Source organism: Phacochoerus africanus, chromosome 3 (genome assembly GCF_016906955.1).
Source record: "Phacochoerus africanus isolate WHEZ1 chromosome 3, ROS_Pafr_v1, whole genome shotgun sequence".
NCBI classification, from domain to species: Eukaryota; Metazoa; Chordata; class Mammalia; order Artiodactyla; family Suidae; genus Phacochoerus; species Phacochoerus africanus.
In genome coordinates, this window is record NC_062546.1 from 23,320,271 (window position 1) to 23,345,335 (window position 25,065).

At 50.7% G+C, this 25,065-nt stretch overlaps 1 protein-coding gene across 8 annotated transcripts; it reads left to right on the plus strand.

The window, feature by feature from the left end:
- Positions 1–736: 736 nt before the first annotated feature.
- Positions 737–24,612, plus strand: SLA2 (Src like adaptor 2). 8 transcript variants are annotated; one of them, XM_047771162.1, is made up of 9 exons: positions 740–871; positions 2,350–2,567; positions 5,298–5,431; positions 10,005–10,104; positions 10,504–10,590; positions 12,566–12,669; positions 22,804–22,953; positions 23,675–23,807; positions 24,200–24,612. In XM_047771162.1, exons 3-9 carry the CDS (start codon positions 5,341–5,343, stop codon positions 24,363–24,365), a joined length of 831 nt encoding a protein of 276 aa, XP_047627118.1. In that variant the 5' UTR covers positions 740–871; positions 2,350–2,567; positions 5,298–5,340; the 3' UTR covers positions 24,366–24,612. The 8 variants fall into 8 exon arrangements, with proteins under 8 accessions (XP_047627120.1, XP_047627121.1, XP_047627118.1 ...); XM_047771161.1 differs by having other exon boundaries at positions 746–875; XM_047771166.1 differs by having other exon boundaries at positions 750–875; positions 2,469–2,567.
- Positions 24,613–25,065: the final 453 nt, after the last annotated feature.

Below are 25,065 nucleotides of genomic sequence, written 5' to 3' on the forward strand. Positions count from 1 at the left end.
CTCGAAGAACCATTGTCCACAGTGTGACCCCAGACCAGCAGCGTGGATGTGGCCTGGGAGTTGTTAGCGATGCAGAGTTCAAGACTCTGGACCCAGTGAACTAGAATCCACTAATAAGAGCCCCAGGGGATTCCTAAACACATTAAAACTTGGGACACATCACTCCAAGGCAGTTCTTCCTTTTTTTTGCCAGTCAAAGGACTCTCAAAGTGCAGGTTCCTGGCCTGCTCCTCTGGTGGCTTGGATTCGGAAGATGGGGAAGGACCCCAGGAGTCCACGACTCACAAGACTCTCAGGTGATGTTTATGATTAGATAAGCATGGGTAACACCTGCTCACTTCCCTGGGTTCTGTGCTCCCTGGACCAGATCGTCCTCAGAGCCAGAGAAGAACCTCACCCTCCAGGATCATGACGCTGCAGCTGCTTCTCCCCCCACAAACAGGAACTTGGGGAAGGTGGCTCCTCGATAGTCTGTGATGCCGTCAGAGGAAGCGGGTGGTTGTGAGAACCACAGAGCCTGCAGATGTGAGCCAGGAGCCCCAAGGACCCTGCGACAGCTCAGAGAGCCCAGGGCCCACTTCCCAGCCTGGCTGTGGTTGGGTGGGTCGTCCAGTCCGAGGCCTCTCAGGAGCACCAGTCTCCTGTCCCATCCCAGGGGTACAGATTGCTGACCACAGGCAGATGCGGAGCTACCCAACGCAAAACGGAGGGCCTGTCCCGGAAGATTCTCCCCGGACAAGAGGGTTCTTGGTGGCCCAAGACTAAGGACGTTGGGAGACTTCCAGAAGGGGCCCCTAAAGCCCTAACCTCTGCAGCTAAAGCATGCATCTTAGCCGAGCCCCTGCCCCAAGCCTCTGATGTCAGGAAACCAGTAAGTAAGTTTGTTTCTGTTTTCCGATGGCCTTGGGGCTGTGAGGGGGGATGGTTCCCCCCAAGACCAGGAGTGGGCTCTCCGGTTGGGAAGCAAACTCGAGAAGGGGACATGGTTCTCCTGAGGCTGTGAGGGGAGGTTCTGAGGGCCCTCTCCCCATCTGCCGGCCCCCGGGGAACGGCATCCTCCCCGCCAGCTGGTCTTCAGGCCTGTTCTGGTCCTATCTCTGTTGCCACCTTGCTGTGTGACTTTGGGGCCCTCCCTGGGCTACAGCCTTAAAGTATCGGTAGATGAGAGGAGTCTAGATTATAACCTCCAAAGACAAGTTCAGCTCTAGAGTCTATGGTTCCTCTCAGAAGGGCGGTCTTTCTCATATGAAGGCGAGGGATTTCTCCCTTTAGTTCAATCTGAATTTATCACTTAACCTTCACCGCTGAGAAATTATCTTCAGAAGCACAAAAGACTATTGCAGACCCAGCTCTGTACTAACCAGCTATGGGACAGTGAGCACGAGCTCGCCCTCTCTGGGCTTTGGTCACTGTTTAGAATGGGAGTCAAACCCTGCTCTGGGCTCTGATCATTGCTTTGAATAGGAGTCAAACCCTGCCTGTGTCTCAAAGGGTCAAGCTGGATGATCAAGATGTAATGTGGGCCATGTGCTGACCTCAGCTGCCTTCAACTCTTTCCTTCCACCCATGCCTGGGTCTCCTAGGAAGTACCTAACAAGTTAAATTGTTCAAATACTTACACAATTTTGATTAGATTTTTTTTTTTTCTTCTTCTTTTGGCTACACCCAGGGCACACAAAAGTTCCTGGGCCAGGGATCAGACTGTAGCCACAGCAGTGACAACACTAAGTCCTTAACCCCCTGAGCCATGAAGGAATTCCTGCAATTAGATTCTTTCTCTTAAAAGCTTGGGCCATCAGAGTTTCTGTGTGGCGCAGCAGAAACAAATCCAACTGGGAACCTTGAGGTTGTGGGTTTGGTCCATGACCTCGCTCCGTGGGTTAAGGATCCGGCGTTGCCGTGAGCTGTGGTGTAGGTCACAAACACGGCTTGGATCCTGTGTTGCTGTGGTGTAGGCTGGCAGCTATAGCTCCGATTTGACTCCTAGCCTGGGAACCTCCATATGCCGTGGGAGTGGCCCTAGAAAAGGCAAAAAGAACAACAACAAAAAAAGTTTGGGCTGTTACCTCCTCTCGCTCCTAGGCCTGCCCACTCTTGGTCTTCATTTAGCCCCCAGGAGGCTTCCCTTCCTGTCCTTGATCCATCCAGGGAGGGAGGGGAGCTGGCAGAGTGCTGGGGGGCTGCCAGCCTGAGTGCAGGGTTCCCCTGCCTCCCTTGGGCCCAGCCCTAGCTCCACCTGCATCGGGAAGAAGTCTCTGGGTTTAGTGTGGTTGGTGACTGTGGTGACTCTGTCTTGCTGAAAGGAGGGGAAAGGAAACTAACTTTTACTGAGCACACCCTCTGCACCAGGTCCTGGACTTGTCCCAGTATCATCCCAGATTCACAGAAGGGACTTGAAGCTGCATTTGCTGCTTGGGGTCACACAGCTCGAGCTCGGTTGGTCCGACTTAATCTCTCGTGCTGCCCAGGAATGATCTCCTAGGAACTTTCTGGACCTGTGTCTGCACAGTTCAGCATAGAGCCTGTACCTAATACCCAAGGGAGAAGGAAAGGCTGGGAATCAGCAGGTCAGTTGAAAACCTGACTTGAAGCCAACTATAATGGAAAAAATAAAAATCATTTAAAAAAAAGATAAAACCTGACTTGAAGGGGTGCTTTATTTGGTGTGGAGGGAAGCAGCACCACTGCGCTGCCAAGGATTCAGGACCCCATTGTCCGAGCAGGAAGTAGCTGCCAGGAGCCAATCCCTGATGGTGCGCCTGTTTTTTATGAAAGAGCTCCTGGCCCATGAATACCGAATTCCCCTGGAGGCGGTAGCACACAGATAGGGTTATCCCCACACCCATGGCACAGGCCACAGAAAGCTGTTCCATCCTTAAGACAAGATCTTTACTCCTCAGACACAACTGCCTATGAACCCATGGGGTTCACTCCAGGTTCATAATGGGCACCTGTCCTCACCCAGGCAGGGGGAAAGGTTCAAAGGCAAGGACAGGTGTTCTTGTTATGGCTCAGCGAGTTGAGAACCCCACTAGTATCCATGAGGATGCAGGTTAGATCCCTGGCCTCGCTCAGTGGGTTTCAAAGGGTCTAGCATTGGCGGCTCAGATCTGGTGATTTGACCCTTAGCCTGGGAACTTATATATGCCGTGGGTGAAGCCCTAAAAAAGACAAAAAACAAAACAAAAAAGGCAAGGACAGAATGTGCTATGTTACAAAATGGGTGGAATGATGCCTTGTCTCTAGTGAGAAGACTGAAACTGAAAGCATGAAACCACCTCCCTGAAACATTTTAATTTGTATAGTGTTTGAAAAATATATCAGCATTATCCTGGAAACCTGGGATTTTAAGTTATTCTAAGGATAAGACACCTGTCCAAAGAAGTAATAATCACTTCAACCATTTAGTTCATGTGTGTCAAGTGGCTTCAATGGGTGAGATGCTAAGGAAAAGACTCAGCAGTTAACGAATCTGACTAGCATCCATGAGGATGCAGGTTCGATACCTGGTCTCGCTCAGTGGGTTAAAGATCCAGCGTTGCTGGAGTTCCCGTCGTGGCGCAGTGGTTAACGAATCCGACTAGGAACCATGAGGTTGCGGGTCCGGTCCCTGCCCTTGCTCAGTGGGTTAACGATCCGGCGTTGCCGTGAGCTGTGGTGTAGGTTGCAGACGCGGCTCGGATCCCGCGTTGCTGTGGCTCAGGTGTAGGCCGGTGGCTGCAGCTCCGATTCAACCCCTAGCCTGGGAACCTCCATATGCCACAGGAGCGGCCCGAGAAATAGCAACAACAACAACAACCAAAAAAAAAAAAAAAAAAAAGATCCAGCGTTGCCATGAGCTATGGTATCGGTCACAAACATGGCTTGGATCCTGCATTGCTGTGCCTGTGAGGTAGGCTGACAGCTGTAGCTCCTATTTGACCCCTAGCCTGGGAACTTCGATATGCTGTAGGTGCGGCCCTAAAAAGAAAAAGAAAAAAAAAAAAAGCACTCCAATATGTGAATAATGAAAAATTAGGTATTCTCACCATGTTGCCATAGGTTAAGAATCCACCTAGAGCGACTCAGGTCGCTGTGGAGACATGGTTTTGATCCCAGGCCTGGTGCAGTGGGTTAAAGGATTTGGCGTTGCCACAGCTGTGGCTCAGATTCAGTTCCTGGCCTGGGAACTCCCATGTGCTATGAATGTGGCCATAAAAAATACTTGGGAAGAACAGCACAATGGGGAGCTGAGAGGGAGAGAGGGGAAGGCTCCCAGGAGCAGCCTCTGGTGAAGAGACACTCAGGGCATGAAAAAGGAAAAGCAGGCCCTGGCCAAGCTCTTCACATGTATTATCTCTCAGACCCGTGTGCCGGGTATCGTTATCCCCACTTTTCAGATGAGGAAATGGAGGCAAAGAGAGGGGAAGTGGTTCGACAACCAATCCCATAAAGCCTTGCAAGTCATCACTCTGTCGGACAATCTCCCAGGCATCTTACTTTGCCCTGTGACACCAGTAACAGTGGGCTCGGTGTCACTTAGCTTGTGAGACACCAGCTCCCAACGTGCCCAACTAGCCATGGGTCTGATATGCCTGGAGTGAACTCTGTCCTGTCATTGGCCCCTGCTACCCAGTGGCAGAATGTGATCACAGGTCAGAAAGTGGTTCTGAGTAGCCTTAGAAACCACCAGCCAGGGCTGGGGGATTCAGGGAAAGCTTCCTGAGGAAGGGTGGGATCCAGTCAGGCCCAAAAGGGGAAAAGGGCATTCCAGCCAATGGGAGGGGGCTTCACACACTTGAAAGGCTGAGAAACAAAGAACGGAGCATAGCTGCAGTGTAGAAGAAATAGGATGTAAAGAACACAGATTTTCAGGGAGTTCCATTGTGGCTTAGTGGAAACGAATCTAACTAGAATCCATGAGGACGCAGGTTTGATCCCTGGCCTTGCTCAGTGGGTTAAGGATCTGGTGTTGCCATGAGCTGTGGTGTAGGTCGCAGATGCAGCTCAGATCCCACGTTGCTGTGGCCATAGTGTAGGTTGGCAGCTACAGCTCCGATTAGACCCCTAGCCTGGGAATCTCCATATGCCACAGGTGTGGCCCTGAAAAGCAAAGCAAAGAAAAAGAAAAAAAACAGGTTTTCCTGTTTGCAGAGAGCCTTAGGGTCTGGTTGGAGGGGCGGGAGCCTGGTCCTGATGGGAGGGGTCTCCTTCACTCGTGTCAGCGAGGAGGTCAGCCGCACCGAGCTGGGGAGGAACGGTGTCTGGGTACCAGGCTGGGAGCCACGGCTCTGTCCCCATCACGGCCTCTCTTTCAGATTTCTCTTGGCAATGTGCTTCTGAGTGCTCTGCTGAGGAACCATGGGAAGTCAGCCCAGCAGGGGGAAAACCCTGCCAAGCCCAAGCTTGAGCCCCTCCGTGCCAGACCAGGGTCCTGAGCCTGTGCAAGCAGGTAGGCCGTGGGCCCCGGGGCAGCCAGGTCTTCCTGACCAGCCATGCCAACACAGCCTCGCACCTCAGTGAGGACCTGCTGGGTACAGGGCCCTCGCCATGAACCACACAGCCAGGGTCCCTGATCTTGGGGAGCTTACCTATTGGTGATGAGAACATGAAAACAGATAAACGAGAAAATGTGAGAGAGGGACAGGAGCTAACCAGGACGGTGTGAGGCTCCCCTGGGCCTCTCCCACAGCTTCCCTTCTCCTAAATCAGTTTATTCAGAGACTGGGCTGCACCTGGACCAACCCGCTCCTGTTGTTCTCCACGCCGCCCTGTCCATACTAGCCATATGCAGCTATTTCAGTTTAAACTGAAATTAATTAAATAAAATTAAAAATTCAGCTCTTCAGTCACACCGGCTGTATTTTAAGTGCTCTGTAGCCATATGCATCTAGTAGCTCCCTTATTGGATAGCAGAGTTATAGAACGGCTCCATCGTCACAGAAAGTTCTAAAGATCTCATCTCACCCTGAGAAATGCTGTGAAATACTTGAAGCAAAACAGAGCTATGGTGGGAGATCTTCTGCAGCATAGCAGGTTAAGGATCCAGCGTTGTCACTGTAGCAGCTTGGGTCATTGCTGTGGCATGGGTTTGATCCCTGGCCTGGGAACTTCCACATGCCGCAAGTGTGGCAAAAAAAAAAAAAAATAGAGCCATGGTGACTGGAAAAAATGAGTTCATACAGTGCACAGGCTAAACTTGTAATTGTGGTTTTCGAAGGTAGTCCTGACTAAAAAAGCCAGTCTTTAAGACAATGAGACAATCAAAATATCCTGCAAATTCTAACACTTTCATGTCAGGGCTGCAGCCCCAGTTTGTTTCTTATTCCCCAAAACAGCCCGTAAATCCTTTCTCCAATCACATTCTGATTTGGGGTTTCGATGATGTATCTGCCAGGGTTCTCCAGAGAAATAGAACCACGTGTGTGTGTGTGTGTGTGTGTGTGTGTGTGTGTGTGTGTGTGTGTGCGTGCGCATGTGTAAGAGAGAGAATTTATTGTAAGAAATTGGCCGGCACAGTTGTGGGGGTGGCCAGTCTGAAGTCTGCAGGGCCGGCCAGCAGGCTGGAGGCCCAGGGAAGAGTTGAGGCTGCAGAATCCTAGAGTCTGGAGGCAGGGCTCTCTCTTCCTCATAGGACCTCAGGCTTTTTTGTTGTCAGGTCTTCAACTGACTGGATAAAGTCCACTCACACCGTGGCGGGTCATCTGTTTTATTCCAAGTCTACTGATTTGAGTGTTAATCTAATCTAATTAATAGTCGTGGCCACATCTAGGCTGGCATTCGACCAGATATCTAGGTACTGTGGCCTGCCACATTGACATGTAAAATTAACCATCACAGATAACAAGATGATTCTAAACCAAGCAGCACTTTTAGGAGGAAGGACATGGCCACACAGGTAAACAGAAGGAGGGGACAAGTTCCTGTTGTGGCTCAGCGGGTTAAGAACCCAACTAGTGTCCATGAGAATGCAGGTTTGATCCCTGGCCTTGCTCAGTGGGTTAAGGATCTGACATTGCCATGAGCTGCAGCACAGGTCACAGATATGGTTCAGATCTGGCATTGCTGTAGCTGTGGTGTAGGCTGGCAACTGCAGCTCCAATTCTACCACTAGCCTAGGAACTTCCATATGCCGCAGGTGCAGCCTTAGAAAAAATGTAATTTAAAAATTTGAAAAAAACAGAACAAGAGAACTGCAGAGCCACAGTCTGGATATCTGTGTGGATATCCAGGAGTGGCAGGAGTGGTCCCCAGTCTGAAAACTCCTCAACAGTGGCTGGGGCTTCCTTCCCACTTCTCAGCCCCTGCCCCTGAGATCCTCATCTCTCTAATAGCAGCCTCCCCCAGGCCCCACAGTCATGGACACCCTGGGCCCTGTGGGCTCCTGCTGGGGAAGCAGCTGTCTCCTTTTAGCCACTTGACGTGTACCAAGAGCCTGGGGCCCAGCAGGCCCTGCAGGAAGAGATCTGGAAACCACACAGACCTACACCTCATTTCCTCTGAACCTGCCACAGGCTGCAGCCCCAAGCTGCTCTCAGTCATGCCCAGATGCTGAGAGGGGTGACCCCCCAACAATAGGTGTCCTGGGGCCCTCCCTGCCTGTGGGAACTGAGGGGAACGGGAGCTCCCCCTCTGCCAGGGTCTCCAGGGCAAGAGAGGGGATCTCAGTACTTCTACTCAGGTCCCAGCAGGAGCATGGATTTGGGCAACTCCTTTGTCCATCAGCCTTGCATTCGTCCAAAATCTGCCAAGGTGCTGCCATGTGCCAGGCCTTGTGCCAGGACCAGGGGACACAGCAGTGGACAAGACTGGCACAGTCCCTGTCTTCAGGGACAGTCAAGCCCCAGAGACAGGTGCTAAGCCAATAGTTAAATTATGTTTGTGCTAGATTTTTGGTGACAGTGTTTTAAGGGAGTTGGACCAAGAGTGTGTGCTCGTTCTCCAAAGAAACAGAACCAGTAGGAGGTGTGTGCGCGATTGTGTAAAAGGGAGAATTTATTGAAGGGAAGGGACATTACACTCAGGGAGTGGAGGCTGATGGTGACTTGGACACCAGAGGGGGCCCAACATGGAGGAGAGCATGTGCAAGTGGTTCCCAGGGTGCAAGGACAGGGCCTCCAGGGGCCCTTCTGGCCACCTAGGTCCATTCTTGTTGGAGGACACCCTCTCCAGACTCTCTTGCACCATGTATTCAGGCCCCAGACGTTTCCCAGCCCCTGGGGATGGCCGGGCCCTGTGCTCTGAGGAGTTCCAGATGGCGTCACCACAGGGATCTCCGCATGTGTCTGCGAGGACATGTAGGAACCGGTTCCTTCCCAGAATGATAGTCTCCTTCTGTCCACATCCCACTCAAGCAGAGGCCCCCAGCCCTGGATCTGCCCCACCATCCCCTGGGCCCTTGTCTGTCTGTCTGCTCTCCCTCCCTCCCTCCCTTCCGGGGGCCCCAGCTCTGTCTAGAGGGCCTCACAGGGGCCTATTGGCTTTGAGGAGCATCTCTGAGACATGTAAACCTTTCTTGCTGACCGCGACTGCTTCTCATAGCTTAATGCAGAGACCCCACTGAGATGGGATAAGGAGAAAGGGAAGGTAGGGCTCTCAGCAGCCCTCAGAGGGCAGATTTTTCAGGACAAGGAGGACTGGACAGGCATCAGGAGGTCCAGTTAGACGGCGTGGGCTGATCCCCAGGTGGGGGGAGGGGATAAGTATCCTGTGCCGAGGGAGCTGCTTGCTGTCTGCTTGCCAGCCTCAGAGCTAGGCCTCATGACCCCCCTGTTCTCAGCATCAGTCCTGGGGTGATGGTGCAGAGGTGGGGAGTGGGGTGGCTTGGTGACCTCTGTTATTGTGACTCCCTGTCTTAACATCAGCCTGCCAGGGTGTCTGGGCCCTTTCAGAGGTGTGCTGCTATCCAGCCCTATGCCCCCACCCTGGGCCTGTGAGTGGCCACGCTGGTCCCCCCCTCAACGGTGCCCCACAGGAGGAGAGGGACAGATGGTGTGGTGTAGGCACTGGGTCCTCTCTTCCTGGCGGAGTGCCTGGCTAAGCCTCAGTTGCCTTGCTATGCAGTGAGCTGAATAGAGGTGAGGCACCCAGCACCCAGTCAAGGGCCTGACACACAGCAGGTGCAAGGGAAGAGGTGGCAGGTCTGTGGCCAGGACACTTGATTGGGCCACACACTCCTGCTGGGTGTCTGCTCTGGACCAGGCCTGTCACAGGAGGCCCTGGGGCTGTGCCTCTTCTTAGGGGGCAGCGCAGACTGCTCCAGACAAAGGCCACAGGAGAACCACTCTGGCCACGTGCACGGCACCCCAAAGTTGCAGAGGCTGGCTGTGTGGGCAACTTCCTGGGCCCCACCGGGAGTCCTTCTCCTCCATTGTCTACGTCCCAGCCTCTCTGCTGCCTGTCTCATCAGTGCCTTTCAGATTCTGAGCTCAGAGATCCAGGCCGATACCTACTTAGAGCTGTTGGTTTGGAGTTTGCTAAATAGCAGAATTTCTCCATCAACATCTCCTGTGAAGGAGTTCCTATCGTGGAACAGCAGAAATGAACCTGACTACTACCCATGAGGATGCAGGTTCCATCCTCTGGCCTGAGTCCATCAGTGGGTTTTGAGGATCCAGTGTTGCACTGAGCTGTGGTGTAGGCTGCAGATGCGGCTTGGATCTGGCATGGCTGCGGCTGTGGCATAGGCTGGCAGCTGTAGCTCCAATTTGACCCCTAGCCTGGGAATGTCCATACGCCACAGGAGTAGCCCTAAAAAGCCAAAAAAAAAAAAAAAAATCTCCTGTGAAGATCTGTATATAAAACGGAATTGTAGCCCCCTCCTCTTGCCACACCAATCCTTTCCCTGGGGAACCCCAAGAGATGTCTGGGTACACCTCCGCAGAGCCCTGGGGAAAAGCGTCAGATTCCAGGTGGCCATCCCAGGACCCAGCAGACATGCCGCCCGAGGGTGACTGTGGTGGGTGCCCAGACTTCTTTGGAACTCACGTCTCCCAGAGGGTGACCATCTCTGTCCCTCCAACCAGAAAGGAGAAAGCCCTCAGCGGTGGCCTTGGGCAGTTTCCCGGTAGGCCAGCAGGAGGAGCTGTCACTGAGGCTGGGGGAGCCATTGACCATCGTCTCTGAGTAAGTTTCTCCAAGGGCCCCTGGTTAGGGCAGTGCTCTGTTCCCTCCCCCGAGAGCTGAGGATGCATTCATGGGAGGAGGGGCCCCTTCCAGGAGAAAGGAGCGTGGCCTTTGGTGCTGAGCTTATATAGGGCCCTGATGGGGGAGTTTTAGGCAGCCTGACACACGGGCAGGGAGAAGCCGTGGGTGGGCAGAGCCTTGCGGAGGGTGGGGGAGGGTTGAGTTGTGCCATCCACAGCCCAGGAGGTACCTGGACTGGCTGGTGCAAGGAACCTTGGGAAACTCAGGTGAGGTAGGTGGCACAGGACCCAGCCTAGAGGGTCCTTGTGTAACCCAAATATGAGTTCCCAGGGCTTTGGCCCTTCTGAGAGGGCGCTCTCCTCACCTTTCTCTCTCCAGGGATGGAGACTGGTGGACGGTGCTGTCAGAAGTCTCAGGCCGAGAGTACAGCATCCCCAGCACCCACGTGGCCAAAGTCTCCCATGGGTGAGTTCACGCCCCAGGTCCTACCTCGGGGAGCTGCCTGCTGTCTCCTCGCACAAGCAAAGTCCTTTACGCCCAGTCCTGTGCTTAGCAGAGTGGGGTCAGGGGGAGTCGGGCCCAGACCCTGCCTTCAGGAAGAGCTGATGTCTAACTCTGTCAGGTCAGCCTGGGTGACTTGGGGGCCCAGAGGAGGGGGCTCAGGGAGGACTCATGGAGATGTGGCACCGGGGCTTCGGAGAGTGGCTGGGAATCTGGTGGTGGAGGATGCTGAAGAGGACTTGCAGGAGGTGGGAGCCACCTCCATGGGCTGTCCTTCCAAGAGGCACCTCCGCAGGAGGGCTGGACGCAGGGGTGCAGCCTCTCTTACAAGGTGGGAGCCATCTCTTACCAAGAGTAAGTGACAAACTGACTCCAGAGCAAATTCTACAGAGAGAGCAAGGCAGTGAACAACATGGAGCCGGGAACATGTCACTGTGTGTGCTGTGACAGCCAGTCTTCCATTCTGAGGAAAAGCATGGGTCCCACACTGGATGGACTCCCTTTTCTGGGGCTCACATATGCCTGGCTCTGATGAAGGTAACACAGGATCCTGAGCTCATAAAATCAGCTCGCACAGAGGCCGTGTGAAGCCCACCTCGCAGTACGCTTCCTGACAGCCTGGGCCTGTTGGGCAGAGCTTTGCATCCACAGTGTGGCTCTGAAGTTTAAATTGAGGGAACACTGCCTTCAAGAGTCCCTTCCCCTTGCCACGGCTTCATTTATTGCCTCAGTTTTCATTAGCCGTATGAATGGTGTGTTTTATTTCTTGTAAAATGAGGCTAAGCCTGCTGCTGGCACCAAGAGAATCACAGCTTCTCTACTTTATTTACTTGGAATCAACTCAGCCCTGACTCTGACTTTGACCTTGGAATTTCACAAAATGACAGAGGCGCAGCCATTTCCATCAGATTAGCTTCTGGAGACTTTGCCTGGGACCCCAGGGCATGGCTCTGGGGACAGTAGGAGGCTGAGTGGCTAGTAAACCAAAAAAATTCCTGCAAAGCTCCCTTGAACTTTCCGTTGCAGTGAAGTCCTTCATGGACATATATAAGTGAGGGATTAGTGAAGAGGGGAAGGAAAATGTGGGCTCAGAGTTATCAACAAGCCCAGCATTCAAAGAGGCTTGTATGGCCATCGATGGGCTGCATGGTTTTTTCCAAAATTTTAGGTTGTCTTAAACAGTCTAGTTCTAAGCTTTCCACCTACAAATGAGCTCCAGTTGGAGTTAGATTTCAGTGATAATGAGTAAATATTTACCTGTATACCTCTGGGCTACAAAGTTAAACTTTAAACTCTTCAAATAAAGTATATACTAAAATTTAAAAAAAAAAAAAGAGAAAACAGAGTTCCTGTGGTGGCTCAGCAAGTTAAGAATCCCAGCTAGTATCCATGAGGACTCAGGTTTGATCCCTGGCCTCGCTCAGTGGGTTAAGGATCTGCCATGAGCATGGGTCACAGAGGCAGCTTGGATCTGGTGTTGCTGTAGTTGTAGTGTAGGCTGGCAACTGCAGCTCCTATTCGACCTTTAGCCTGGGAACCTATATGCTGCAGGCACGGCCATAAGAAGAAGAAGAAGAAGAAAAAAAATAGGGGCAAATCTTGGAGAAGTGAGGGCCTGAAAATGTGAGTGGATAGTATATGGGTGCTGGGGGAACTTGGCAGTGAGAGGAGAGAGACTAGGATCACCCAATCTGCTCTCAGGCCCTGGCCACTTGGGAATGAGGCCTCCATTCAGAAAGGCTGAGCTGACCCCCTGAGATTGTCCTCTGAGGCCCCTGGAGCAGGACCAGGACAAAGCTGGCAGGCCTGAAAGACCCTGCAGCCAGCTCTTCCTGGGACAGTTGGAACTTTGAGGCCAAAGAAGGGAGAGAGTTTCCAGCAGAGTCTTGGCCCACCCACCCCCAGGCTGACATGGTGGCTCTCTTGGCTCCTCCCGCAGGTGGCTGTATGAGGGCCTGAGCCGGGATAAAGCAGAGGAACTGCTGCTGCTGCCTGGAAACCCTGGAGGGGCCTTCCTCATCCGGGAGAGCCAGACCAGGAGAGGTGGGTAAGCTAGGCCCACCCTGGGCTCTGCCCCTTAATGACAAGAACCAGGTGTGATGTGACTTGGGGGTAGAGGTAGGAGGCCACTGTGAAGGTCTGGGACCTGGCCTTGGAGTTGGGCAGTCTGGCTGACAGACGGACCACATGTTGTTGCCGTGGGAGCCCATCAACAGTGGGGCCACAACCTACATTTCAAGTGGAAGGATCCAGGCTCAGCCAACACTTTGGCCACCGGGACTTGTAATACAGTAAAGTCACAGGATTTCCCTGCCCCGATCAGCCATGATCTCTCCTTCCCAAGACGCAACATAATCCTGATCTCTTGGCAAAATGTTGACAAGAGGACAAGGTCTCTGTGCTTTGGGTCACTGGCCAGTCAGATCCAGAAAGCCCATTAGAAGTCACCTCATAGGAGTTCCCGTCATGGCTAAGTGGTTAACGAACCCGACTATTATCCCTGAGGACTCAGGTTTGATTCCTGGCCTCGCTCAGTGGGTTAAGGATCCAGCGTTGCTGTGAGCCGTGGTGTAGGTCGAAGACGTGGCTATTGCTGTGGCTGTGGTGTAGGCTGGCAGCTGTAGCTCTGATTAGATCTGAGGACCTCCATATGCTGCGGTTGTGGTGCTAAAAACAAATAAGAAGTCACCTCATGATCTTCCTCTCTCTGCTGTGCAGATGGGGAAACAGGCCCACAGAGGGATAGGGACATGTCACTTTGCAGGTTCATTGGGGGCGTCTCCCTCCCCAGGTGTAGGGCCTTTGCAAACAAAACACAGTGTTGAATCTGTCTCTGATGCCTCTGCCCTTACAGCGGGACAGAGAAGGACACTGCAGGAGTGGCAGTGTTGACGTTTATCTTAGGCCCTTTCAATGCATTCAAACGATCCATTGGGGATTGTACGTCTAATGTCCCCATTTTACAGACAAGGAAACAGACTTTTAGAGAAAAGAGTTGCCTGAAAGAGACCCTAATAAGTGCAGAGCTAGGATTCAAGCCTAGCTGAGGTTCATCTCACTTCAGAGACTCAAGCGCGGCCCACACATGACACTCATGTAGAATTGCAAGCACAGTGATGGACTAGGGAGGAGGCATTCAGGACTAAGGACGGGCCTCCTGTGCTTGCCCCAAATTGGATGGGTTATCAGGGCCTTTGCTCTCTACTTAGTCTGCCTTCCTGGGGCCCCCTCCAGCACTTCTCTGCCTCTCCTTCCTCCAGGAGGCCCCTGGGTTGATCTCTCCCCAGCCTCTCCTGCTATCTGCCAGGCAGCGTCAGCACTCAGCATTGCACCCTCACACACACCTGGAGGCTTGCCAGGGTTGGTGGGGGGGGTGGTGGCTGTAGTGTGGCAGCTGCAAACAGGAAACCATAGCGGTGCTACTGGGGGCAGGGCCGCTGCAGACCAGCCCGGTGAGCTTGAGAAGCCACAGGAAGTGCTCCGTGCTCACTGCCCGACTCCCACCCCTTCTCTGGCCTGGCTCAACCCCAAGAGTATAGTGACCAGAACTTATTGCCACTCTGCCACCTTTCCTAAGAAGGCGCATAAACAAGAGGAACTGGCAGAGAAATAAAGGGGAAAGCAGATAAGAATCCATTAGATTTTTGTTCCCCTTCTAGCTTTATTGAGACATAATTGATATACAGCATTGTATAAGTTTAAGGTGTAAAGAATCTATAGGATCTTTAAGGCTCCACAAAATTACCAGGATTAAGGTTAGATTTGACTCTGAGGTTCCCCGTAGCAACACCAAACAGGGATAGATCAGAATGTAGCTCGCATTATCAAAAAAGGAAGAAATTTGCCAATTCTGCAGGAAAGGCAATTTCTTTTTCTTTTTTTTTTTTTTTGTCTTTTTGTTGTTGTTGCTATTTCTTAGGCCGCTCCCGCGGCATATGGAGGTTCCCAGGCTAGGGGTTGAATCGGAGCTGTAGCCACCGGCCTACACCAGAGCCACAGCAACGCGGGATCCGAGCCGCATCTGCAACCTACACCACAGCTCACGGCAACACCGGATCGGTAACCCACTGAGCAAGGGCAGGGACCGAACCCGCCACCTCATGGTTTGGATTTGTTAACCACTGCGCCACGACGGGAACTCCAGGAAAGGCAATTTCTAATCTCTCATCTGGGGCTTCGTTTTGGGCAATATTTGTCAAGCTGCAGGTAGTGACCCATTTGTAGGCCAAGAAATCAGTTTCACTCAGTGGTTATAGACCAGTGGGTCTCCAATCCATGTGGGGATCAGAATCACCTGGAGGGAGTTCTCTTGTGGCTCAGTGGGTTAAGGATCTGGTGTTGTCACTGCTGTGGCTCTAATTATAACTGTGGCACGAGTTTAAACTTCTACATGCCGTGGGTGCAGCCAAAAAAAAAAAAAAAGAAAGAAACACCTGGAGGGTTTGTTAAAAAGCTGGTCTGGTCCAGCCAGTTCTGATTTGGTAAATCTGGGGCCTAAGAATTTGCCTTTTCAACAAGTTTGCAGGTGGTGCTTGCTGTTGCTAGTCTGGGAAACACACTTTAGGAACTGCTGATCTCAACCTTGGCTAGGTGTTGGAATCATCTGGGGGAGATTTAGAAATTATTGATGCCTATACCTTACCCCACAGGGTTTCTCTCTCTCTTCTCTCTCTTTTTTTGTCTTTTTAGGGCCGCCCCCACGGCATATGGAGGTTCCCAGGCTAGAGGTCTAATTAGAGCTGTTGCTGCCACCCTACACCAGAGCCACAGCAACGCCAGATCCAAGCTGCGTCTGGGACCTACACCATAGCTCATGGCAATGCCGGATCCTTAACCCACTGAGCAAGGCCAGGGATCAAACCCACAACCTCATGGTTCCTAGTTGGATTCGTTTCTGCTGTGCCACGACTGGGAACTGCTTAAGATTCTTTCGAAAAAAAATTATTGGGGATAAAGTTGATTTACAACGTTATATTAGCTTCAGATTTACAGCAAAGTAAATCAGTTATACATATATCCATTCTTTTTTCCCATATAGGTTATTACAGAACATTGAGTTGACCTCCCTGTGCTATACAGTAGGTTCCTGTGAGCCGTCCACCCTATATGCAGTCAGAGTTACTGATTTAACTGGTCAGGAGTTCGTCTGGGCCTTGGAAGCTATAAAATTCCCCCAGATGGTTCTGATGTGCAGCCAAGGTTGAATCCCATTGATTTAGCAGATCTGAACCAGTGAGAATTTAAAGTGAAATACAGCTGAAAACATTAAGGTGTGTCACTGAGGTTGGGGAAAATATGGCCTCATCAAACTTTTGTTTTAGATAATTTTAAGTGTTCTGGGTCACAGTGTAAAGTTTCATACTGTGGTTTGTGGTCAAAAAAAGTTGTTTGACACCAAAGCTGTAGGGGCCTGAGTGACACTGTAGAATGGTGGTTCTGACTTGCATGTACAGGAATTGTCAGAGGAACATCTTGACATGGGCCCCACCACAGACCTGCCAAATCAGACTGTTGCACAAAGAGGTTGCTTCCTTCACAAGTGTTTCGGGTGGTTTTCATGTTCTTTTAAGTTTGAAACTATAGTTCCAATTTAGGGAACCTAAAATTAAGTAATGAGAGACACTGTTATGTTTCCATATAGAGCAGTAATTAACTGTTGACCAAGTGGGTGAGTGATTGAGAGCAAGATTAGCTTTTCATTGGCCCAGGATCCAGTTGTAGCTCTGGGAAGGGAATTCTGCAGGGGCTTTGAGCCTGGATGTAGAGCAAGGAGGAAGGCTTGGGGCTATGGAGCTCCCAGGAACACTACTCAGAGTCTGGAGGGGACAGAGAAAGGCCCTCCATCCTCCCCAGCGTCCCTCTGGCAAACCTGGTTGTGTTCCAGGCCTGGGGGGAGCCATGGCAGGGCCCAAGTCAGGCCAGAAACCTTGGTCTATAAAGGGGCATGAAGAGTTTGTGGAGGTCCCAGGACTGCTCCAGAGCTTAGTACCAGGCCCTAATAGCCTCACCCTCTTGCCTTCCTGCTGTCCTACTATGTGTCTATTCTGTGTTGGGCATCGTAAGAGAGATTGATGAGCAGGGTATGCTTCCTGCTCCATGGGGCTCACCTCTGTCCATTCTGTCAGCTGAGAAACACATATTGAGCATCTCCTCTGGGTCAGGCCCGCTAGGTTGTGGTTCCTACTCTCAGGCTTCAGACAGTCCGAGGTCCAAAGTGCAGCATCCTCGAGGCTATCAGCTTCTTGGAGGTCTCAGTAGAAGAAGGTCAGGAGGGTCCTGCTACATATACGTCCCACGCAGAGCTTTCTACCTGATCCCTCACAGCGCTGTGGAGCCCTCTTCTCCTAGCAGCAGCATCAGAACGCCTGGGAAAACACGGTTCCTGACACCACAGCTCACTGCAGGCCAGGATGTGACTTTGGCTAAGCCTGCTGGAGTTTTCTGGAATCTGGGACGTGTACCTTCCTTGCCTTTTTCTCAATGGGTCTCCCTCCAGGCCCTGCACCCAGTCACAGCTCTCACCATTCCTTCCCACAGCCTGCCTTCTGGCCCACCACCCGCCAGAATATGAACAAACACACCTTGTTCTTTCTACCACTGCATCCTTTGTACACAAGCCTCCCCCACCCGGGAAGCCGTCTCCTCCATTCCTCCACTTGGCCAACACACAGTGATCTTTCACAACTCATTGTAATGTCATTTCTCCAAGTTATTTTGTCACTCTTTGCTCTCAACTCCCATAGCACCCTGAAAAGACCACTTCTGTAGCTGCAATAAACTTATTTCTTAAAACAAAGTCAGGGTATGTGGCCCAAGAGCATGGGAACTAAATACCTGAGAGGAGGACTATCAAGGGAATTTCTGGCTGGGGGGGGGGGGGCAGTGGAACTGTGCTTCTTTCTCGAGTATGAAGATCTGATCACCTGTGTCTTGGGCTAGTGAAGTGCCGGTTTGTATAAGTGCTCGGCAGATGTGGATACACGAATGAGTGAAGGTATGTCAAGGGGAAGAGAGCAGATGAAGAGCTGGGGTAGGTAGACTGCCCTCAGCACTATCTGTGCTCATGGTGGTAGGTGTGCAAATGGCGGCAAGGACTTCTCCAGTGTTTATCACAGAGATTGAATTAACGACAGTCCATTCAACAAATAACTATTGCATGGAGACTGTGCGCCAGCCACTGTTCTAATTGCTGGGGATTCAACAATATAAAAAGCAAAATCAGGAGTTCCCATCGTGGCTCAGCAGTTAACGAACCTGACTGGTATCCGTGAGGATGTGAGTTCAATCCCTGGCCTTGCTCAGTGAATTAAGGATCTGGCGTTGCTGTGAGCTGTGGTGTAGGTTGCAGACATGGCTCAGGTCCTGTGTTGCTGTGGCTGTGGCGTAGGTCAGTGGCTACAGCTCTGATTCGACCCCTAGCCTGGGAATCTCCACATGCCGCAAGTGCAGCCCTAAAAAAGACTAAATAAATAAAAAGCAAAATCTCTGCCCACAAAGTAGTTGGTAGTGTGGATAGTGAACAAATAGTAATTAAGCATCTGATCCTGGCATGTGCCACAAAGAAAGAATAGCCTTAAAAGGAACAGAGTAAACAGGAGCCTCCTCAGCAGGAGGCAGGTGTGCCTGGAATAGATCCAGGGTCACCAGAAGTCAGGTCATGCAAGGCCTTTCCAAGATGAGGGCTGCAGATTTATTATTATTTTGTCTTTTTAGGGCCACACCCACAGCATATGGAAGTTCCCAGGTTAAGGGTTGAATCAGAGCTGCAGCTGCCAGCCTATATCACAGCGACAGCAATGCCAGATCCTTAACCCACTGAGCAGGGCCAGGGATCCAACCTGCATCCTCATGGATACTAGTCAGATTTGTTACCACTGAGCCACAGTGGGAACTCCTAGATTTATTTAAAATGTGACAGGGAGGGTTCTGATTGACATTACCTACTCCCTCTACTGTGCAAAGAGGGGATTTGGCAGGGATAAGACAGAACTGGGAAGCCACATGGAAAGTTGCTGCAGGGTAAGAAGTGGTTGGTTTCTGGATATGTTCTGAATGTAGCCAGTATGGTTTTCTTTGGGGCTGGATGGGAGGTGAGAGAGAATGGAAGCAGTCAGGGATGATGCTGGGGTTAGGGGCTTAGTAACGGATGAATTGTGCTGCTGTCTCCTGAGATGGTAAGATGGTGGGCAGATAATATTAGAACCAACCTTCGTGAGGCTCACAGTTGGTTATGTGACTGGGGGCAGGGGGAGGGTAGTATTGAGGTACAGATGATGGGGGAATAGGACCTTTGGTGCTGGCACTCATGTCCAGGCAAAGCCTCAAGCTAGGGCATCTCCCAGGCAGAGAAAGTGCTCTGCAGAGCTGACTGAGCAGAACTGAGTTGTAAAAGGAAGGCTGGTTGTTACTCAGGTGGAAGAGCGTTCCATATAAAAAGAACATAAGCAAAGGACCAGAGAACTGATAAGGAGTATTGGATGCTTGCTACATGCCAGACACCACTAAATGCTTTACCTCCTTCACCACCTGCATTCTTGTGGCAGTCTATTGAGTCTGGGACAATTATTATCCCACTTTATTGATGGAGAAACAGTTCTGAGAGGTCAAATAACGTGTCTTGGAGACACAGCTAGGGTTAGAGTATGCAGGGGTGTTACAGTATGTGATTCTGTGTGGAATGTGAACCCAGGGAGTCTAAGTTTAAAAGATGTCCTGGATTTGTTGTACAGCAGAAATTATCACAACATTGTAAACCAACTATACTTCAATCAAACTTTTTTAAATGGAAAAATAAATAAAGATAAGATGTCCACGAACTGGGAGACAGCAGTAGATATTTGGGACTGACTGAAGCATGTAGTGAGAAGAAACAGCAATACACCAGGCACATAGGCCAGTCATAGATGGCCTTGGTAGTTTACCTGTCCCCACAGTCAGGTAAACAACCACACATAGGGTTGACAGTTTGCTTATTATCTGAGTCTACAGTCAAATCCATGGTGTAGCTATGAGGACTCTTCCTGGTTCTAGTATCTGCGACAGTGGCCAGGATGGGGTGGCTAGAGAACCATGCAGAGGATAGAGGGACTTGGTCATTTGGTTTAGCTGACTGGTTGGCCTTAGGGTCTATTTTCAGAGTCACAGCACAGCTCCAGAAGAGATTCTTCTTAAAGGTACAGAAGTGAAGGGGTCTCCAGAGTCAGGCAGACAATAGGAAAATGAAGCAGGGACCCTACTTCATACTTCTCAAAGTATATTTACTTTGTATCCTGTAGCTTTGCTAAATTCACTTATTAATTCTAGTAGCTTTTAGGAACCATGGGGTTGCGGGTTCGGTCCCTGGCTTTGCTCAGTGGGTTAGGGATCCAGCGTTGCCGTGAGCTATGGTGTAGGTCGCAGACTCCGCTCGGATCCTGTGTTGCTGTTGCTCTGGCATAGGCTGGCATCTATAGCTCCGATTAGACCCCTAGCCTGGGAACCTCCATATGCCACAGGAGCGGCCCAAGAAATGGCAAAAAAAAAAGACAAAAAAAAAATCTAGTTGTTTTTTTTGTAGATTCCTTATAATTTTCTATATATATGATCACATTGTCTATAAATACAGTTTAACTATTTTCCAATTCATACAACTTTTTTTTTCTTGCCATATTGCACTGGCTAGGACCTCTAGTATAACAAGTGAAGTGGTAAAAATGTTCTTGCTTTGTCCTTAGAAGGAAAAATTCATTCTTTGTCATTATGATGTTCCTTATAGATTTTTTCACAGATGCTACTCTGTGTCGAGATAAGAGGAAGTACCCTTCTGTGGTAGACAGAATAGCTCCCCAACAGTATCCAGGTCCTAATCCTGAAATCTGTGACTATCAATTACCTCACATTGCAAAACAGTTTGTGGATGTGATTAAGGGTTTTGAGATAGGGAGATTATTGTGGATTATCCAGATAAGCCCAGTGAAATCACAAGGGTCTTTACAAGATGGAGGCAAGAGCGTAAGAGTTTGAGAGAGACTGAAAGATGCTATGCTGCTGGCTTTGAAGATGAAGAAAGGGGCCATGAGCTAAGGAATGGAGGTGGCTTCTAGAAACTGAAAAGGCACAGTTCCCTTGTAGCACAGCTGGTTAAGTATCCAGCATCATCACTGAAACAGCTCAAGTTGCTGCTATGGCGCAGGTTTGATCCCTGGCCCAGGAACTTCCATGTGGAAGGAAGGAAGAAGGGAGGGATGGGGGAAGAAAGGAAGGAGAAAGGCAAAGAAATGGATTCTTCTCTAGAGCCTGAAGATACCTTGATTTTAGTTTGGTGAAACCTATTTCAGATTTAAGACCTCCAGAATTCTAAGATAACACATTTGTTTCTTGTTTTTTCTGTCTTTGGGCTGCACCCACAGCATATGGAAGTTGCCAGGCTAGGGGTCTAATTGGAGCCACAGCCACACTGTGGTGTTTATTTATTTTTGTTTGTTTTTTTGCCTTTTCTAGGGCTACACCTGTGGCATATGGAGGTTCCCAGGCTAGGGGTCAAATCAGAGCTGTAGACGCCGGCCTACGCCAGAGCCACAGCAATGCAGGATCTGAGCTGCGTCTGCGACCTACATCACAGCTCATGGCAAGCAATGCTGGATTCTTAACCCACTAAGTGAGGTCAGGGATTGACCCCACATCCTCATGGATATTAGTCAGGTACATTACTGCCGAGCCACAATAGGAACTCCAAACCGTACATTTTAAACAAGTGCATTTTATTTTATATAAACTATACTAAGTAAAATTGATTTTAGAAGTTCCAGCTGTGGTGTTCCCGTCGTGTTGCAGTGGTTAATGAATCTGACTAGGAACCATGAGTTTGCGGGTTCAATCTCTGGCCTTGCTCAGTGGGTTAATGATCTGGCGTTGCCGTGAGCTGTGGTGTGGGTCGCAGACGCAGCTCGGATCCCAAGTTGCTATGGCTGTGGTGTAGGCTGGCAGCTGCAGCTCCAATTCGACCCCTAGCCTGGGAACCTCCATATGCCGCAGGAACGGCCCTAAAAGAGGCAAAAAGACAAAAAAAAAAGAAAGAAAAGAAAAAGAAAAAATAGAAGTTCCTACTGTGGTGCATCAAGATCAGTGGGGTCTCTGCAATGCCAGGACACAGATTCAATCCCTGGCCAGGCACAGTAGGTTAAAGGATCTAGAGTTTCCATAGTGGCGGCATAGGTTGCAACTGTGGCTTGGACCTGGTCCCTGGCCCAGGAACTCCATATGGTGCAGGGCAGCCAAAAAAGAAAATAAAAAAACTTGATTTTAAAAATTAAAGACAAAACTGGAAAAATCTTGTCACATGCATCAGTGTATATAATATACCTGTATAGGTTAAACAGTAATAATAAAACCAACATTTATATGGCCACTTACCAGCTTAAGAAATTGTACAACAGTCCCTTTGAAGCCCCTTGCATGCTTCACTGTGCTAATCAGTTACTTTTCAAAAGATACATGCATTCCTATGCAATATAGTCTTGGCTGCCTTTGAACTTTTTTTAAACAGAATCATGCTGAACATATGCTTCTGTGACTTGCTGTTTCTGCTCATTACTTTAAACATCTAACTATGCTTGAATGTGTAGTGGTTATTAACTTTTACTGCTGTATGGATTCTAGAATCTACCATTCTCTTGAGTGTACATGGACTGTTTGCAGTTTGGGGCTTTTCTGAACAATGCTATGAGTATTTTTGTTTGTGTATTTGTAAAGTATCATGTAACAGAACTGCTACGTTGAGGTATGGGCACAGTCAGCTCAACTAGTTAAGGCCAACTGTTTCCAAAGCAGCTTGTACTAATTTACCTTTCCACCAGCAGGGCAAGAGCTCCTTTCTCCACTTCCTTGCTGACATCTACTGATACATTTTCACATTCTAACACTTCTGCCCACTTGAGTCTTTGTAGTAACAGCTAACACTTAATGTTCACTTCAACCGTGGCAGGCCCTGTTCTGAGCGCCGCCGTGTGCAGTCTCATTTCCTCCTCACAAGATCCCTGTCTATGAGGAATGTGTTGTCATTTATGACCAAGAGAGCAAGTCTTTGTCCCCTTCCCTTCTGTCTGGGCCCTGTGGCCAGTTCATGTCTTCCTTCTCCCATCCTGGGCTGGGCTGGGTCCCAGCAGGGCTTTATCTCACCCTGGACCCCTTCTTCCTCAGGCTGTTACTCCCTGTCGGTCCGCCTCAGCCGCCCTGCATCCTGGGACCGGATCAGACACTACAGAATCCATCGCCTTGACAACGGCTGGCTGTACATCTCACCACGCCTCACCTTCCCCTCACTCCAGGCCCTCGTGGACCATTACTCCGGTATGGCCATTCCCTGCCTCCATGAGTAGACTGGGATGTGGGGCCTGGGGGTAGCGCATCATGCCCTTGGACACTTCACCTGCTGGAGAATATCCAGACAGAAGAGGAACCTCCCCTTTCTTCATGCCAGTCCCCATGCCAAGAAATGCAGCCCAGGGGGCCCCAGGTTCATCTCATGCCAACACAGCCACACAGATGTCCCATGTGAATGCAGGCCAGTACCTCACCCACCACTGCAAGTCCCCAATGGCTGGCCCAATTCTCTCCATAGGAGCTAGGCCCAGAGCTGTTGCCATCGTAGCATTCAGTTGACTCTTAGCATTTTCTGGTGCCTGTCCTATAACAGGCACTGGAGGATGCAGCCTCTATGACAGTGTGAAAGAGGCAGGGAAAACTGACCAGGGGTTTTCTGGATGATCACTCCACACAGCAGACACTGACAGAACAAGTAGAGACTGATCATTCCTTAGCTTTTTTCCTCCAAAGCACTTTCCTTACCTGGAACTAGGGCTCAAAGAGGTCCATTACTCAAAATCACATGGTACGTCTCCCCAAACCTAACCCAGAATGACCTTGGCCTGCACCTCAGCTTCCAGATTAATGGCCTGGGGCTCATGCCCCCACTGCCAAGTGTGGAAGGTGGTCAGGGCGAGCGTGGGGTTGTCGGGGAGGAAAGCAGGGCTGGCGTCGGCCATGTCAAGGGTCTAGGTCTCTTCCTCAGAGCTGGCGGATGACATCTGCTGCCTCCTCAAGGAACCCTGTGCCCTGCAGAAGGCCAGCCCACTCCCTGGCAAGGCCATACCCCTACCTGTGACTGTGCAGACGACACCACTCAATTGGAAAGAACTGGACAGGTGAGGGGCCCCTGGAACATGAAGGTGGAACAGAGGAGAGTTAGAAGAACCCACCCCTGGGAACCTAGAATGGGCTTGTCACCTTCAGAGACACCTGGGAGCCAAGGAGCACTGACTAAACTCACAGAGGCCAGCCCAGGTCTAGCAGGTCTGCAGGGGGGCTAGCAGGGAGGCACAGGTGGGCATGGATATAGGGCATGCCTGGGGCCTGAGGTGGCCTGGATGGAAGGTCAGACGAGATGAGGCAAAGAGCACCAACCTGAATGAAGCCCAGCGGGGGCCAAGCTGACAGGGAACCACTTTTCCAGAAGGTTCTGGGAACCGGGAACTGTGTCATAAGTGCAGGGAGGAGGATGAGGCTCCCTGACCCAACTCTTTTCCCCTCTCCACAGCTCTTTCCTGTTCTCTGAAGCATCTGCCACAGGGGAGGAGTCTCTCCTCAGTGAGGGGCTCCGGGAGGCCCTTAGCTCCTACATCAGCCTGACTGATGACATCTCCTTGGATGATGCCAAGGTCCAAAGCAGAGGCCGAAAGGGGAACCAAGGCTGCAGCACCTAGAACCCCAACTCAGCTCAGCCTGACAGCACCCCAGAGGCAAGGCTGCACAGAGTGAGGGAAGGGTTGGGATACAGAGACACATCCAGGGTCCCACCTGCATCCTCTGTTCCTTCCTCTCTCAGCCCTAAGAAGTCACTGAACCTCCTCCCAGTGCCATGACCCTACCTACAACCTCGAGTTCAAGTACAGACCAGCTGAGAACAGGGCCAGGACTCCAAAAAGAGAATAAATGTCGCCTTGGATCTGACCCAGTCAGTTCTTGAATTTGGGATTTCCAGTACCATCTTGCACCCCTTGCCTGTCAAGTGCCATTCTAGATCCCCACAGCCCCGACCATGAGATAGAGAACCACCACTAACATCAAGGAGAAAAAATCACTTAAAACTTACCAGTCTCACTCAGAATGCCACACCTTAGAAGGTAGACCTACAGCCTAGAAGGGACAGAAAGCAGAGGGGATGGGTGGCTTACCACGGCAGTAGGACCTGGACTGTCCAGCTTCCACCTGACCACCAGAGCAAAGAATAGGACCTCTGACAGTCCAGATCCTCCATGTCCCCACTAAGTTTCTTCTCTCGACAGTCCTAGCACTCAGATCTCTTTCACGTGAACCTGGCTAAGCTTTCCTAGGTACAACAATCTTGCCATCTTGTGGCCGAGATGCCAAATGAAACTGAGCCTAGCCTGCTGCAGTAAGATC